The 17,161-nt window shown below is 40.3% G+C and overlaps 1 protein-coding gene across 1 annotated transcript; it reads left to right on the top strand.

Moving 5' to 3' along the window:
• Window positions 1-1,479: 1,479 nt before the first annotated feature.
• LOC119329660 (kinesin-like protein KIN-14L) lies at window positions 1,480-16,667 on the top strand. Its single transcript, XM_037602725.1, has 23 exons — window positions 1,480-1,819; window positions 2,711-2,834; window positions 3,521-3,607; window positions 3,706-3,876; window positions 4,001-4,107; window positions 4,788-4,919; window positions 5,055-5,233; window positions 5,686-5,847; window positions 6,019-6,110; window positions 7,100-7,251; window positions 7,330-7,503; window positions 8,977-9,123; window positions 10,056-10,241; window positions 10,962-11,033; window positions 11,716-11,771; window positions 11,871-12,087; window positions 12,939-13,130; window positions 13,240-13,461; window positions 13,774-14,124; window positions 14,201-14,299; window positions 14,607-14,747; window positions 14,849-15,007; window positions 15,908-16,667. Exons 1-23 carry the CDS (start codon window positions 1,613-1,615, stop codon window positions 16,346-16,348), a joined length of 3,870 nt encoding a protein of 1,289 aa, XP_037458622.1. The 5' UTR covers window positions 1,480-1,612; the 3' UTR covers window positions 16,349-16,667.
• Window positions 16,668-17,161: the final 494 nt, after the last annotated feature.

Consider the following 17,161-nt stretch of genomic DNA (forward strand, 5'->3'; position numbering starts at 1 on the left):
ATATGTGTGCTAATAAGGCATGAGAAAGGGGACCAAAAAAAAGGACAATGAATCATGATGGGAGGTTGTTAGGTGCACTGCAAATGCTATAGACAAAGATTGCTACTTGAAGAAGGTTTTAGAGGATCAATTCATTTATAACCGATGCAAGTCCAACACTCACTGACTAAAGCAAAGAGAAGACTCTTAACAAATAATATATGCTAGATGCTACAGTAAGCTTCTTACCAAAATTACTATGATTCATTTGTGAGCAATTTTAATTGCTCTGTAGGTATTCACACAAATGAACTCGACGCATTTTAGCGAACAAAAATTCAGAAGGTCTGCCGTCATGGAGAAGAAATTTGGATTTGGACTTTATGTACATGAAAATCCCAAGGAAGTATACTTTACCTCACTCTTCACATTCTTCCAAACCTACTACACAGAATAATGGTACACCTATCTAAATAATGGTTAACCATCGCATAGAATGACGTACTACAATCAATTTACCATTTTTTTGATGGTGTCATATAGGCAGAAAAATGATGTAGTAAAGCAATTAAAGATGAGAGAGAGCATTATAGTGACCCCAAAAAGAACCAATGTTAAATACGTGGACCTATGCAAAAGGATTATCAACCAATACATGAAGGAGTTTTGTTACTAACATTTAAATAAAGGGGGCTTAGCTACAAAGGCTAAGCACCGATGCATTGTGGACTTTAGTTGCTAAGCATTTTAATGCACTTAGCACCCCACTTTAGCACCAATGCATTGAAGTTGTCTAAGAAGACTATGTATAGAATGCTATTGGTCTTGATTACCGTGTGATGAGATAAAATACTTTAAAGTGCATTAGGAAGATAGAAGTACATTTTTTGTGGATAAATTTTAAACCCAAACGTACACTTTTCATCGGACGAAGGAAGTACTTGACAGTTCTTTAACCTAGCAACATTCCAGGGCCGACATACATTTGCATACAAAAATATCCACAACGACATAGCTTTCATTTTGCCATCTCTGTTTTTCTTCATCAATCAAAAAGCTAAAACGATGTCTGAACAAAGCAAGAGAGAGCGACCTTTTTTCGTTATCCTTTGAAAATCTGGAAGGCATCATTCCCAGTTTATACTACTACTACGTATTGACTTCATCCCTCGGCTGCACGGTTTCATTTACTCCACGCAGGTGTTTTTCTCAAACCCAATCAATGCCACCGTGCGTTTTCTCAAACCCCAACCAATGCCACCGCGAGTACATGGTCGGGTACGGCGAGCATTTATCCTCCCACGGCCCCGCGGCGGGGCCCCGGCGAGCGAATTCAAACCACAGCCGAGCCAAGAGCAAAAACCGATGATGCCAAAAGGCCCCCCCGAACAAGGAGAGGGGAACAAAACAACGCCGCGGAAATGCGAAAGCGGAAAAACTTCTGGCCCCTGTCCTCCCTCCCCCCGAAGCGATAGATTGAAGAGGAATAGGGGCCGCGTCTCCTCTCCCCCCCCTCCACTCCGTCCACCACACCGCCTCGTCCGCCTCCTCCCCCGCCCCGCCCCGCCTCGCCTCCGTGGCCCGCTAAACCACAGCCGCGCTCGATCTAGGGTTTCCGCTCGTCGCGGCGCCAATGGCGGACGCGCGCGGGGGCTGGTCGTGGGACCTCCCCGGCTTCCAGCCGCCGACGCCGGCGGCCGGGACGCCGCTGGCGCCGCCCACCGCCATGCCCAGGGCGCCGCCGACGGCCATGGTGGCCCGCTCCTCCGAGGGGGCGCCCCGCGCGTCCGGCGCCATGCCCGTCGCCGACCGCCTCGACCAGCTCGCCGACAGCGTCCAGGTGCTTGCTCCGCTCTCGAGTTTCGGGTTGGGCGGTGCCTGCGGTGTCCGGTTCTATCGTTCTAGCTCGATTTTGTCGGGGTGATGGGATAAGCTGGTTTGCCGTTCCGGGCGGCATCGTTGGAGTGCGGGATGTTGCCGTGCGCTTCGCACCGGTTCCGCGAATATTTCCGCATTGGGTTACGTATATCCACGAATGAGCTGGCTGAGGTAGAGGATTTGGACGCATGTTGATGCAGTGCTGTGATTCCGTACTGTTTTTTGCTCCATTTGTTTGGGGGCCGTTAACGGAGGTTCTCTATTGGGTCTACAGCTCAAACTTGCAGTTTAGTTACATATACGGTGTATAATTTTTAAATTTATTTGATTGAAGAACCAAGTCTGGCTGTGCTCAACTAGTAATAATGCGTTGAATTGAGGAGACTATAGGTATATGCGGGGCAATGTGTTTCTGTTACTGGTGTTAGTTCAACATGAAACAGTACCATGGTGGGACGAGAGGCTCCAACATTGTATTCATTTAGTATGTTCGAGGACAAGATGACTGTTATGATTTTCCTTAATTTAGAGGAACTGAAATTACTCAACTGGAACCACATTGGGAGGCGGCGATTCCGTTACCTGCTCACTAGGAATGAGGAGTGCAAACAAACTTGAGCAGGATAATACTGTCGGCGCTTTCAATATTTATCATAATTTTGCTTTCACATGAAAAATTCCAGGAAACTATTCTTGCTAATTGATACAAATACCAGAGCTATGATGATTATGTCAAATCAACATGATTTGATGTGCACGATAATATGTGTTCACTTCATGTTTTTCTCTTGTTCCTGCTTGTGTTGGTATTTGATCATTTCTTAAAACTCACTTTTATAAATTACACTTGTAGCTTGCTAGAGAGGACTGCTTGGAACTTAGACAAGAAGCTAGTGACCTTCTTGAGTATTCTAATGCAAAATTGGGCCGTGTCACTCGCTATCTTGGGTTTCTTGCAGATAGAACTCGGAAACTAGGTAAGTTCAATCTCTCTTCATGGTGTTCAGTTAAGTATTAACCTCGTTTCCCCCTGTGTTAATGAGGGGGTCCTGTTTAATCATTTATAAACATCTAGTTGTTTATATTTTCCTTGCCCTTTAGGCTTGTTAATGTTAATGATGATAGTGGTTTTGCCGGGGTAGTTGGTACTGTGTTTTGAAGGCTCCTGGAATAAGCTATATGCTTGCAGTGAAATTTCTCTCATTGGCACATAGCGAGCATAATATGGCTGCCGGTGTCTGTAATATAATGATTCCCTGTTTATAAATTATGGGGTGGGTTATGTGCAACTCTTATATTCATGTACTCGCGCTCTGTTTTGAAAGAGCTGGGACGTATTGCAGTTATAGCGAATAGCACATATAAGTCCCTTAAGTAGTTAAGTACATTCTATAATCTTGTGACCACAAATAGTAACTGTATGAAGCCAGTGGTAATAAAATTATCCCCTGAGCATTAAAACGACATAACAAACTGACTTTGGATGTTGTTGGATCATATCATGTTCTAAGGACACTTTTCCCCCCCAATCACACAATGTACATAGTCAGAAGAGATAGAGAATCATGCTTTTTCATGCATTGCAACTTGCTCTGTTTTGTTATTCATCTATTTTTAATATAATTTCCATTGTTACCTGAGATTATATCTTTTGCTGCTGTAGATCAAGCTGCACTTGAAACTGAAACTAGAATCACTCCTTTGATTCATGAGAAGAAAAGGCTTTTCAATGACTTATTGACCTTGAAAGGTACTCTATTATGTTCTATACTGCCTGACTTACACACATGACTCATCTTTGTGTGTGGTGTCTTTTTAGCGTCAGTCATAATTATGAACACCTTTCAGGCAATGTCAAAGTATTCTGCCGTAGCAGACCATTATTCGAAGATGAGGGTTCATCAGCGGTCGAGTTTCCAGATGATTTTACTATCCGTGTAAACACTGGAGACGAGTCTCTTACAAACCCTAAGAAGGATTATGAGTTTGACAGGGTATATGGTCCCCACATCGGGCAAGGTAAGATTGATGATGGGCCATGCAGGATGCAATTAATAAGTGCCAGACTGCGCAAAACTTTGACAACATATTTTTGTAATATCTACAACTCTTACACTGATTCTGTCCTTCAAATGATTTCAAGGTGAACTTTTCCACGATGTTCAACCGTTTGTGCAGTCTGCCTTGGATGGGTACAATATCTCCATATTTGCGTATGGTCAAAGCCGCTCTGGAAAGACACATACACTGGTTTTCATCTACTCCGATGTGTTTATAATTGTTTTTCATGAAATTACACATTCTAAGTTACAGAATGTTTAGGTTGCATTGATGCCATTCTTGCTCCCTCTGAATTGTTTGCAAGAAATATACTATAAAAATAATAACATCTTGGTATGGCAAATATCTTTATTATGACAAGCCCATAGCACAGTGCATTATGAAAGGTACATGGAGCCTAACTTGGTTTTTCTTAAAGGTACATGCATTATGAAATCTGTCACCCTTTGAGTTCTTACGAGGTGCAATAGTCAAAGTCTATTTTATCAACCTGTGATTGTATGTTAGAATATATATATATATCTTATTCAATCATGTAACTCGTGTCTCCTAACAAAGAAAAAAAATGCAACCAATGTATTGAGAGCCATTAGAATGATGAGCGTCGATCACTTGTTCACAAAGGAATGCAACGACGCTTCTCAAACAGCACTATTATTTATAGCTTCAATGGCTAATTGTAATATTTTAGTGCACTTTTAGGGCAGCACCTGTTTCTCAGAATTACTTTATTGTTTGATAAGATCTGATCCCAGGTACTGCAAAACAAGACGTAGAAGCTTACATTCTTGCTATGCTCTTGACTGAATGTTTATTTAAATTCATAGATGCACTACTCTTTGACTGAAATTCCTATGCTTTCTTTTCAGGAAGGATCTAGCCATGATCGTGGTTTATATCTCCGATGCTTTGAGGAACTATTTGATCTTTCAAACTCAGATACTACTTCCACATCACACTTTAACTTCTATTTTACTGCCTGTGAACTCTACAATGATCAGGTACTAATACAATTCTGTCAGTGGAATTCTACCAATGATCACTTGGCTGTTGTTCCGTGTCAAGTGAATATGACTGCACTTTCCTTGTATAGTCGGTATCACAGCAGCCTAATTGCATCTGTTCGTTTCGCACAGGTCCGGGATTTGCTGTCAGAATCTAGAAGCACAGCTCTGAAAGCCCGCATGGGTGTGCAAGAATCCTTCGTGGAACTTGTGCAGGAGAAGGTTGAAAATCCATTGGAATTTTCTGGAGCTCTAAAGACAGCACTTCAAAACCAATCTGTACATTCGACGAAGGCCATCGTATCTCACCTGTATGTCAATAAGTGCTATTGTCTCCCTCCATCCATACCCCATAACATTGTTTTTTTCTAGGTCAAATATCTTTTTTGTGATGCAATGATGAATGTAATATCTAGTTTGTACTCCCTAGTACATTTGTCAGATAAATCTTTAAAAAGGGCATTATTTCTTGGTGGCGCATTAATCCTTTTTCTGGTACTTAATGTCTCAGTCATAGGTTTTGAATATTTAAATCTTCATTGGTGCCTATTTGAAGATGAAACGGACTATTATTTGGTGGTCTGGGTTCATTACTTTTGAAGAAACTTAATATTGCCTTCTCTATTGTTGCTCCCTGCTCTTGCCATTGTAACTATGAAACTTTTTGTCACAAGCCACTGTTTGGATATTTTTTTAATTTTTATTTTCATTCACGGCACTAACTTTTCTAAGGAGTACTAAAAAATATTCCTTTTATTTTCAGGATTATTACCATCCATATACACTACAGAAATTATGTAACAGGAGAACATCTGTACAGTAAGCTTTCTCTAGTAGATTTGCCAGCTAGCGAATGCCTTCTTGAGGAGGATGCCAATAGAGATAATGTAACAGACTGTTTGCACGTCTCAAAGTCACTTTCTGCGTAAGTAGCATGACTCTTGTGTTCCTTGTTTTCTGTTTAGTCTGATCATTTCCTCATTGGTGATTTGATTGTCAGTGGCCTATCTCAATGGCGCATATTCATTTCTTGTTAATGCATTTATGTTTTTCCTTTTATTTAATATAAAAGTGCTCTCAATTTTGTTATGCATAGGTTGGGTGATGCTCTGGCCTCTTTAAGTGCAAAGAAAGAGCCTGTTCTGTCTGGGAATTCAAGACTTATACAAATCTTAGCTGACTCTCTTGGTAAATAGTTTCTTTCTCCATAAGGGTCTAATTATTTTTTGTCCTAAGTGCAATATAGTCTGTTCCTGGTTGGTTGCAACCAAAGTGCTAACGGAGGGTGTATCCATCTGATGCCCCCTTTCATACGTCCGTACCCCCCAAAAAGAAATATGAAACAATTTGTTTTTAGGAGATTGTAGGGCAAAATCAATGTGCCATGCTTCATAATTTTGATACAAATAATCCACATGATAAGAACACAAAATACTAACTACTCCTAAGAATTTGTAATAAAAGATGAAATATAATTAATATTAAGTGAAGTATATCTTATACTCTCATCTGTTTTTGTTCTCACAGTTTCTACTGAGTTTAATTACGTAGTTTAAAATGATGTAAGGCCATATGAGATCCTTACCATCTTAACCTTTAATAGAATTTTTCATGTTTGCATAATTGCAATTTGGAAAGTGTAGTACCACAATAACATGTTTGATAATGCATGGTTGATTCATGGAAATGGAAATGCATCTGCTTCGTAAAAATCAGAGTCTGTTACCCATCCTTTGGTGATCCAAGCCCCCCTTCTATGTTTGACACATTAAGAAAATAAGAAATGGTAATGCATGTGAAATCAACATATGATGGAAAAACACTAGTAGCTTTTATGCCCTATTACTCTTATTGACCAATGCAATTACCTGATGCTACCATTCATATGGTATAACTAGGAAAAGAGTGATTAGATACTTGCGGTAAGGTGACCTAAGACGAGCACCAACCGCCCTGACGCCTAAGCGCCTAAAGCGGGCATAATTGTAAGGCGCTGCTTATAAACAATGCGATACTTATAAGATTTTCTAGGGTCCATGTATATTTGTCTATCCGAACACAGGCCGAAGGGAAAATGGTTCCCTTTATATAGCATAAAACAGATGTAGTAAGACCAAAAGGAAGCTTCCACCTCCTACCAATACCATTCTTAGTTTTACGTTTCTTCGTTCGTGCAGGAAGCAGCTCGAAGATTTTGTTGGTTGTGCATGTAAGTCCAAGTGCTTCAAATTTGTCTAGAACTTTGCCCACACTCAGTTTTTCGGCCAGAGCAAGAAATGCTGAATTGAGCCTTGGAAATCGTGATACCATCAAGAAATGGAGAGATGTGGTATGGGTTTGATCGATATTTGCATGGTCCCATTTTAACTCTTATAGCCATTTAACCATGTTTCTATTTTATTCATAGGCTAATGATTCACGTAAAGAATTGCATGAGAAAGAAAAGGAGGTTTCGGACTTGAGACAAGAAGTTTTAGGGTTGAAACTTTCTCTCTCAGAGGCCAATGACCAATGCACACTGCTCTTCAACGAAGTGCAGAAGGCATGGAGAGTTTCTTCTACACTACAAACTGACCTGAAGGTCAATACTACCCATACTACTGCTCTGAATCAAACTAATGCCAAGCTAAATACAGTCAATTATGACCATTTGGACAGTTATTTTACTGAGGCCCCTGTTGTTTGATTAAAAAAATGTGTGTCCAAATAAATATTATTTAAGAGTGCATGCACATGAACATTTATATCTTTGACACTAATATTGACAAAAAGTTTAGTTTTGTAGTTATATTATTAGTAATTTGTCATCAGAGGTACTTGGATATCATAGTATCTTCTACAACTTTTAGTAACAGCCAGTAAAAATGTAATGGTCAAATGTGTGTGTATTTGGCCATTGTCTGAAATAACATCTATTGAGAACATACAGGGCGATTCGTGCGTTTCTAGTTTTAATGTATCCTAGTCCTGGGATGATTAATTCCAACTTTATGTGGAAAAGCTACAGTAATGCTGATGGTGCATCTCTGTTTAATCTTCAGTAATTGATGTTGATGGTGCATCTCTGTTCAATCTTCAGTAATTTATGTTGCTAATATATCATTCAGATGTTATTCCAGGATGCACTAACTCGTAAGTGTAGTTCAGTTCACTGATTACGAGTCGAAGGACTAGTCGAGACTAGTCGATGGACTAGTCCATGAGTCGCAACTGTGGTGTCGACTGCGAATCTCGTGTAGACTAATTCGATGAGTCGAGCGGTCGAGAGACTAGTCTACGACTAGTCTAGACTAGTCCTGCTGTCTGAGTCGCTCGACTCAAATTTGGGAGGGGGAAATTGGAGAGCGAGCTATGAGAACAAGCCGCCTGGACGAGGCCACCGCCAGCACCCACTGACCCGCCGTCGGGACGGCGGATGGCGAAGCAAGGCGCGGCAGCTGGCCGGAGCTCGTGCTCGGGCGGCGGCCATGGCCGTGCCCCGTAGGCGCGTGCGGCCCTGCCACAAAGAGAGGGGGAGAGAAAGAGAGGAGAAGAGAAGAGGCACGGCGGTGGTCGGTGGGCTCGCCGGCGGCGGTGGCTGGAGGCGCGGGTCGCGCGCGCGCGTGCTTTTGTGCGTGATGGCGCAGGCGGCGGCGACGGGATCGATCGGGAGCTAGGGTTACAGAGGCTGGGATGGGAAGTAGGCTAAGTAGGCTGGCTACTTGGGCCCAAATGGGCCAGCTGGGGGTGGCGTGCTGAGCGGCACTGGGCTAGGCCTGGCGAGCGTTGGCTAGCACTGCTGGTTTTATTGTATCTGTTGTAATGTGTTGTACAGTTTACTACTCCATACTGCTACTAGGTATTAGTAGTTGACTACTACAGTACTTTGTCGACTAGTCTAGCACTAGTCTAAGACTAGTCCGATTAGTCTATGAGTCTCAACCTCGGAACGACTCAACGACTTGTCGACTCGTAATCCTTGGTTCAGTTATAATCTTTTGGATACTCAACCTGCAGTCTTGTAGTATTAAACATTGAAGGTGATTGACATTTTTGTTGTTCTTATCTATCGCAGTCTGAAAATTTAATGCTCGCTGACAAGCACAAGATTGAGAAAGAACAGAACAATCAGCTAAGGGACCAGATTTCTCGTCTTTTGGAAGTTGAGCAAGAGCAGAAAATTAAGATGCATGAACGCGATTTAACAATTCAATCGCTACAGGTTAAATGTTAATATGTTTGCTTATTATCAACAATCTATATTTGTCAAATTAGATAGGGCAGAATTTTGTTTCAGTATTGATGCTTATACTATTTCTTCTTGAAATTATTTTGTCTCCCTTTTCAAAAAAATTCTCTTGATTAATGCTATTGTTTTTTTTTGCGGGTGAGATTAATGCTATTGTTAATATGTTCACTAAAAAAGCTAGTCATGTTTTGTGTTGTGTATGATTCTTTCACTCAATTTAGCAGTGGCTTTTGATGTATAGTCTTGGACCCTGTAAATATGTAAAGCAACAACCTTCAAAATGGTGGTGCATTTCTATTTAGCATGTGTTGGCTCCATGAAAAAATATCTATGGCGTGTGGTAGCTTCTTACAGTGCAGCCATAAAAATTCATGCTGCAAGATAATGCATTTTTTTAGCATTTGATAGCTTCTTACAGTGCAGCCATAAAAATTCATGCTGCAAGATAATGCATTTTTTTAGCATTCCACTCACGTATAATGGTATAAGTATATGCAACAGAGTGCGGTTCATCCTTGGGTTTTTATTCACCATGCCATCATCATGTAGATGTTTTTGGACTCTCATTCTGGCTATACCATGTTTCAACTTCACTAACATTCTCCCCGCAAAAAAAAAAAACTTCATTAACATTCTCTTTTGCCCAACTAAATTGTATCATAATTTGGCATCTAATCTGGTTCTTCCTTTCCTAATCTGGCCATAAGGGACTATAATGTGATTACGACCAGCTTGTCTGTCACACTATTCAATAGTAGTGTATAGCTACCCGAGTTTTACTATTTGTGCATCTGCTGGTGAGATTTGAGTGTTAACTGACGTAGTATGGTTAGAAAGCCAACTTTTTTATATATTCGAATACCCACTTGTATTTTGCATGCTTATTTTGTTCCTACAATTTACAGGCAAAACTTAAGTCCATTGAGTCTCAACTTAATGACGCTCTGAACTCTAGTGATGCAAGATCAACAATTGGATCTGAATCTGCTTCAGTTATTTCAACCCCAAAGATGATGGAATCAACCGCTGAGTCATCATCAGTGACCAAAAGGCTTGAAGAGGAGTTAGCAAAGAGGGATGCCCTTATTGAGGTATTGATACTTTAATTATCTTTCATCACCAAGTATTATTTGTTCCACCTCATGCAAATGTGAGATTTTTGCTTGAATTATATACTTACGTAATTACAAAAAATTACCTCAAGTTTGAGTACGCGACTAATTAGTGGTGTCTCTGGACTTCTTTTACCAGTTCTTTCCCACCCACTGATAGCAACTAATAATGTAATTTTAATTGGTCAAACTGATCGTCGTTTGAGCAACGAGCGCTCTCACTGTCAATTTCAAAGGCATTTGCATTCAGCTTAGGAGTTTCCATCCTACCTGCACAAGGTGCAAATTTGAGAAGACAGTTTTATAGAACACTGTTGGTTGTTTGTATTCATGTTCTCATGCATAATAAAGCAAGATTATATATAAAAAGGATCTTAAAGCTATACTTATTTATCATGGATCTGATTTCTATACTCAGATTAGGAGACCTGCTAGCTTAGTGCTAACAACTCTATTGGTATCATGTACCACCTGATGTTCAACACCATGATGAGACTTGTTTGCATCCAGTTAAATTGTATGCACTACTTTTGGAGTTCTGTGTGTTATGATGGGCGTGTATGATTTCTCTATTCTTTATATTTATTTAAGCCAAGACAAGTCAAGCTTCTGGTTCCTTCGGTTTTATGAACCGTTGGCCTTCATTTTCTGCGCTTTAATTAATGTCTTACTTTTGAAACATTGCCTTGATTAATGTAGAAACTGCATGAGGAGAATGAGAAGCTCTTCGACAGACTTACAGAGAAATCGGGATTAGCAAGCTCTCCTCAGGTGTCCTTGAATACCTTCACTTTATTCAACTGTTGGGCCCTTTTTTATTCAGTTTGTCCCATTTCCTGGACTCCTTTAGTGCTTGTGAAAAGGTCTAAAGATAAGTCATTTCTGGCACTTTGTCTTGTCTGTCCCTTGATGCTGCAGTGCATGTTCAGGCATTTTTGCACCCCACAAGGGACCAAAATTCTACTTTCTTCAATCTGCACGTGTGGCTTTGCGAGTGATGATCATGATCCTCCATTCCTTATGGTGTGATGATTTTTTTTATCCATCTACCTTGGAATGACCTGGAATGTGACATTTGTGTGTATATCTTACTTGCCTATTGTTCCTTCTTCCCTTTTCCACTTTAAGTTAGAATTAATACGAACTGTTAACTGCATATCTTCTAACTGCCCTCACTTGTCCTTTATAATAGAGAGCTTGTTCAACGTAGCAAATGCAGAAACTCCACATGAGTTTATAACTTCACCATTCTTGTTTTGTTCTCAATGTCTTTCAGTGTACTGTGTCAACGTGAGCTGTGCCAAGAAGCTTTTATTTTATATAAGTACTCATTGATAGCATTTCTCTTTATGATCTGTCAGTAACTCTATTTTGCAAATAGTTTAGAAAAGCTGTGTTTGCAAATTTTGCTATAAAGCTTATAATGTTCTCATGCAGTAATATTTGTCTGTAGGCTCCAAGTCCATCTTCAAACCAAGTAACTAATGCTCAGGGAAGGGATATAGGCAGGTAAATGCTACTATGCATACATGTGCAATCAGTCAATCTCACTGTTTTTTGCAATAAAAAAAGTATCCGACCATGTTCCATTTACAACTGTATTTGCAGGAGCAACAGTGCCAAAACTCAATCACCAGATGTATTTCCAACAACAATGTCTCAGGACAAAACTGGAAACAGTGGAGCTATAGTGAAATCAAGCAATGAGTTAGCAAAAACTACACCTGCTGGGGAGTACCTGACTTCGGCACTGATGGATTTTGATCCTAACCACTTTGAGGGATTTGCTGCAATAGCTGATGGTGCAAATAAGCTTTTGATGCTGGTCAGTACTGCTAAATTAACAGAAAATATTTGCATTGTACCTATAAGAGTTCTATTCTTCTATTGTTATAAGCTGGTTTTGCATATTTATCATTTCATTGTTGTTTTGTTATGGTCACCGGCCATCCACTAAATCTATGACCCATTCAGAACGTCCAGTTCCATCAGATGGTCATTGGACTGTTAGGTGATTTATGGGATCGGAGAGGATATGAAAATCCAGTACCTGTCAGGATGCTGCTGTGTAGTTGGTTGTTGATGCCTGTTCTCATCTTACTAGGCTGTATGTGGCACTAACTGGAACAACTCTGTACAGAAGTTGGATGGGTACGGTCTGTCCAAGTTGTGAATTTGTTTTGATTTTGATCTTTTGATGTCCAATGCATTTTGTCCCTAATTTGTCTAGGTAGAAGAATGGTGCCGATTGGTTAGAGTTGATGCGAATCACCACAAAATCCAGTTTAGTATAATATGTCCAAAGCCCTACATGCCCAAAACCCTACTTTGACAGCTGCCTACATTTTGCATGACAAGCAGATACTACCATCCCATTTTCATATTCAGCGCAGTGATGCTAGTCATTGTTTTCTTTCTTTCATGGGAATATCTAGAGATTGTGATGTGCTGTGTGGTGTCTTGATTAAGTGGCCAGGCGTTCATATGGGATTTTTATACAGTTCCTTGATTTGAGCACTATGTCTGAGGTCTGAAATCCTCAGCCTTTTTTAACTGTTTATTATAGGCTACATTAGGTATGTGAAAGCCTAGTCTGTTTCAGTTTCATGGTATTCCTGTCATAGTAAATGTTGATTTCCATTCATGAGCGACTATGTAATTATGATATGCTTCCAGGTATTGGCTGCAGTTATCAAAGCGGGTGCTGCTAGGGAGCATGAGATACTTGCCGAGATCCGAGATGCTGTCTTCTCGTTCATTCGCAAAATGGAACCAAGAAAAGTTATGGATACCATGCTAGTTTCAAGGGTCCGGATATTATACATTAGATCTTTGCTTGCTAGGTCCCCAGAACTTCAGTCCATCAAGGTGCAATGTCGCTGTCTTGCTTTTATCTATTATATTATTTTAAGCCAAGAGGCCCCATCCTTTTGTACTAAATGGGTTAGGGTATTTGTCCATTTGTTCCTTCTTCAAGGTTTCTCCAATTGAACGTTTTCTGGAGAAATCAAATAGTACTAGTCGGAGCAGAGGTTCTAGCAGGGGAAGTAGTCCTGGCAGGTCTCCTGGTTACCACCATGATCATGGTTCACGGGTTGCCTTAATGGATGAAAATGTGCATGGTTTCAAGGTTAACATTAAACAGGAAAAGAAATCAAAATTCTCCTCGATTGTTCTGAAGCTTCGTGGGATTGAGGAGGTATGTCTTGTTCTCCTTTAGCTGTTGCAGAAGTAGCACTCCCACTGAAAATTGCTTGCATATGTTACTGTTAGATCTATTTCATTTTGGATATATCTGCGGTTCTGATGGGGTCCCTATGCTTTATTGCTTGCATGGTCACTTAAGTACAGATTTTTGGTCATCATAGTGATGCTAATATGTCAGGCTAGGACATGTTATGCTGATATATTGCCACTGAATGATCTGAAGGGCTTGCCGTGCTTCTAGATGTTTTACCTATTTGAATATGTGCTAGCATTGAGTAATTGGTATTAGTGCTACATTTGACAGGAGACTTGGAGACAACATGTCACTGGAGGAAAGCTTCGGGAAATTACCGAGGAAGCGAAGGCTTTTGCGATTGGAAACAAAGCCTTGGCTGCTCTTTTTGTTCACACACCTGCTGGTGAATTACAACGCCAAATCCGAGCATGGCTTGCAGAGAACTTTGATTTTCTATCTGTAACTGGTGGAGATGTTGCTGGAGGAACTACTGGGCAACTTGAATTGTTATCTACCGCTATCATGGATGGATGGATGGCTGGCCTTGGTACAGCGCAGCCCCCAAGCACTGATGCTCTAGGCCAGCTGTTATCTGAGTACAGCAAGCGTGTTTACACATCACAGCTACAACACTTGAAGGTTTTATTTACCCGTCTCACGTTCTGGTCTAACAAATCCAGTACAATTGTTTCTCTTATCCTTCGTAATATTGCAGGACATAGCTGGCACATTGGCAACAGAGGAGGCTGATGATCCTGTTCATGTCAGTAAGCTGCGCTCTGCTCTGGAGTCCGTCGATCATAAAAGAAGAAAGGTGCCTGTAGCTCCCTCACAAAATTTACTTTCATGTGTTGCACTTGGTACACTTCACTTGATGGACTTCTCAAATTTATGAATGAAGTGCGTAAACATGATCTGTGGTTCAAATTTTGGTGATGGAATAAGTTTCTCTCTGCCTGCTCTTTACTAAAAATATTTTTAACTCACTAAGCAAGTCCTGGGGTTCACGTTGATGTATGATGAAGTCACGTTTCCACACTCCTTTTGTAGCTTCGTACATTTGAACTATTTAAGTTGACACTTTTACTTGTGGCATCTCACCCTTGTCATACTCTTACCAGATCATGCAACAAATGCGGATTGATACTGCCTTGTTAACCAAAGAAGAAGGTGGTTCACCTATCCGGAATCCTCCAACTGCTGCTGAAGATGCACGATTAGCATCTCTCATATCTCTAGACAACATCTTAAAGCAAGTCAAGGTCTGATGCTAATCATTTGTGCCTATATTTGTTTTGCCTTTTATGTTTTATACTGAGAGACATGTTTTCTAACACCATACTTGTTCATTTTTGGACATCAGGAAGTAATTAAACAAAGCTCTACAAGACCATTACGAAAATCGAAAAAGAAAGCATTGCTAGAATCATTGGATGACCTCTTGGCACAGATGCCTTCTCTTCTTGACATTGATCATCCATGTGCTCAGAAGCAGATCACGGATGCACGCAATGCTGTAGAGGTATGTACATAGTATCTCATAATCTTTGCCCTGAATGATAGAGTAGTACTTATATTTACATAGTATTACCTCCGTCCCAAAAAGCTTGTAAAACGTGTCTAGATACATCCATATCTAGATAAATCTAATACAAGCTTTTTGGGACGGAGGGAGTATCTGATAATCTATGCCCTGAAGAAAGAGTATGATTTATTGATTTTTGACCCCTCAAATAGAAATGGGGTTATGATAAAAAGATGAAGGATTTTGTTTCTTTGCAAGACAGTTCTCTCTAAATCGTACTAGATCTCTTTTGTAACAGGAGGTTTAGTAACTTCTGACTTGCAAAATTTCAACTTTATATTTAGGTTAACTAATCATTACTCTCTTTGGGTTTCTGTACATACACTAGGATGAGGGCCACCTTTACATTTTGCAATCTAGTATGAATCCCAGCTGATTGGTTGTGGTAGTCATGAATTGTTAAGACAATTGTTTTTCTTTTTTCAATATAGCTTATGCATTGCGAGATAGGGTCTAGCTTATATGAATCCCAGGAGACAGAGGGAGTAGATCTCTTTTGTAACAGGAGGTTTAGTAACTTCTGACTTGCAAAATTTCAACTTTATATTTAGGTTAACTAATCATTACTCTCTTTGGGTTTCTGTACATACACTAGGATGTGGACCACCTTTACATTTTGCAATCTAGTATGAATCCCAGCTGATTGGTTGTGGTAGTCATGAATTGTTAAGACACAATTGTTTTTCTTTTTTCAATATAGCTTATGCATTGCGAGATAGGGTCTAGCTTATATGAATCCCAGCTGACGGCTCACTTGTCATGCCAAGGCCCAAACACCAAGTCTCAGTTATATTCCATTAACTTTAGCTGATGCAACACTAACATGTATGTGTACAGTCACTGCAAGAAGACCCCGATGATCCTGCCCCTGACCCCAACTTGAATTCCAACACGCTGGGAGAGAGCGAAGTTTCACAGTGGAACGTATTGCAGTTTAACACCGGAACGACAGCACCTTTCATCATAAAATGCGGAGCAAATTCGAGCTGTGAACTGGTTATCAAGGCTGATCAACGAGTCCAGGAACCTAAAGGTGGCGAGGTAATCCGCGTTGTTCCAAGACCATCTGTTCTTGCAGAGATGGGCTTTGAGGAAATGAAAGGCGTGTTTGAGCAATTGCCGGAAGCAGTCAGCTTGCTTGCCCTTGCACGATCCGCCGATGGCACAAGAGCCAGGTATTCTAGACTGTACAGAACTTTAGCTAGCAAAGTGCCTGCCTTGAAAGAGATTGTTGCAGAGATGGAGAGAGGTGGTGTTTTCAAGGATGTCAGATCATAGTGTTAGTTCATTTTGTAGAGTTATATGTAATGTTGTATATGGAGCCATTTGAGGGCATCCCATGTAGTAACTTTTTTTGTTTACACCATGAGCAAGCCTATGTTGTAGCATTGTCTTGGGTTAAGAGAGCTCATCTTTTCTCTCTGCCTGCCACCTCTGGATGGTCAATGATTCAAAATACATGGTTGTTGTAGTTCATGGATGCCCTTGTAATCTTAATTCTGCCTCTCTTTACGTACTGCTGAAAGGCATAGCTTCGACAGTTTGACAATTAACGAAGCCTAGCATGGGAACATCTCACAAGCCATTCGGCCATTTCAGCTGAGGTGTCTGTCCGACTTGTACTATTCTGTTATTTTCATGATTTTTTAGTATTTTACCATCTAAATCACCCACCAAATCCATAAAATGCAGAAGATGTGGCAAATTGGTTTGTCTTGGAAGGTCCCAGTGTCAAGTAAAGCTAGTAGATTCCCTGCAAAAAAAGAGTAAAGCTACTCTATCCGTCCATAATGTAAAACGTTTTTGACACTACACTAGTAGATAAACTTAACATTTTTTAGTACATCTTTGAAACGTTTTTTAACACTACACTAGTAGATAAACTTAACATTTTTAGTACATCTTTGCCTTGTGGCTTCTCTGGTTGGTGGACTTTATTCTGTACGAATATTTATTTGATAGTACCATGGAAAGTTTCACATGCTCTATTTTGTATGTGATTTCAAAGGAATTTTTTCATCAAGTCTAAAGTTTTCTGATTTTATGACAACAATGACTTGCACCTAAATCTTTAGATAACTTCTTGCATTT

The sequence above is a fragment of the Triticum dicoccoides genome, chromosome 7A (genome assembly GCF_002162155.2).
Source record: "Triticum dicoccoides isolate Atlit2015 ecotype Zavitan chromosome 7A, WEW_v2.0, whole genome shotgun sequence".
Taxonomy (NCBI): domain Eukaryota; kingdom Viridiplantae; phylum Streptophyta; class Magnoliopsida; order Poales; family Poaceae; genus Triticum; species Triticum dicoccoides.

Excerpts from the sequence above, each read along its gene's own strand:
- LOC119329660 (XM_037602725.1), top strand. The coding sequence starts at position 1,613 with ATGGCGGACGCGCGCGGGGGCTGGTCGTGGGACCTCCCCGGCTTCCAG. Across the intron at positions 5,234-5,685 it reads AAGGCCATCGTATCTCACCT|GATTATTACCATCCATATAC; the intron begins GTATGTCAATAA and ends TTTTATTTTCAG. Across the intron at positions 15,008-15,907 it reads ATGCACGCAATGCTGTAGAG|TCACTGCAAGAAGACCCCGA; the intron begins GTATGTACATAG and ends GTATGTGTACAG.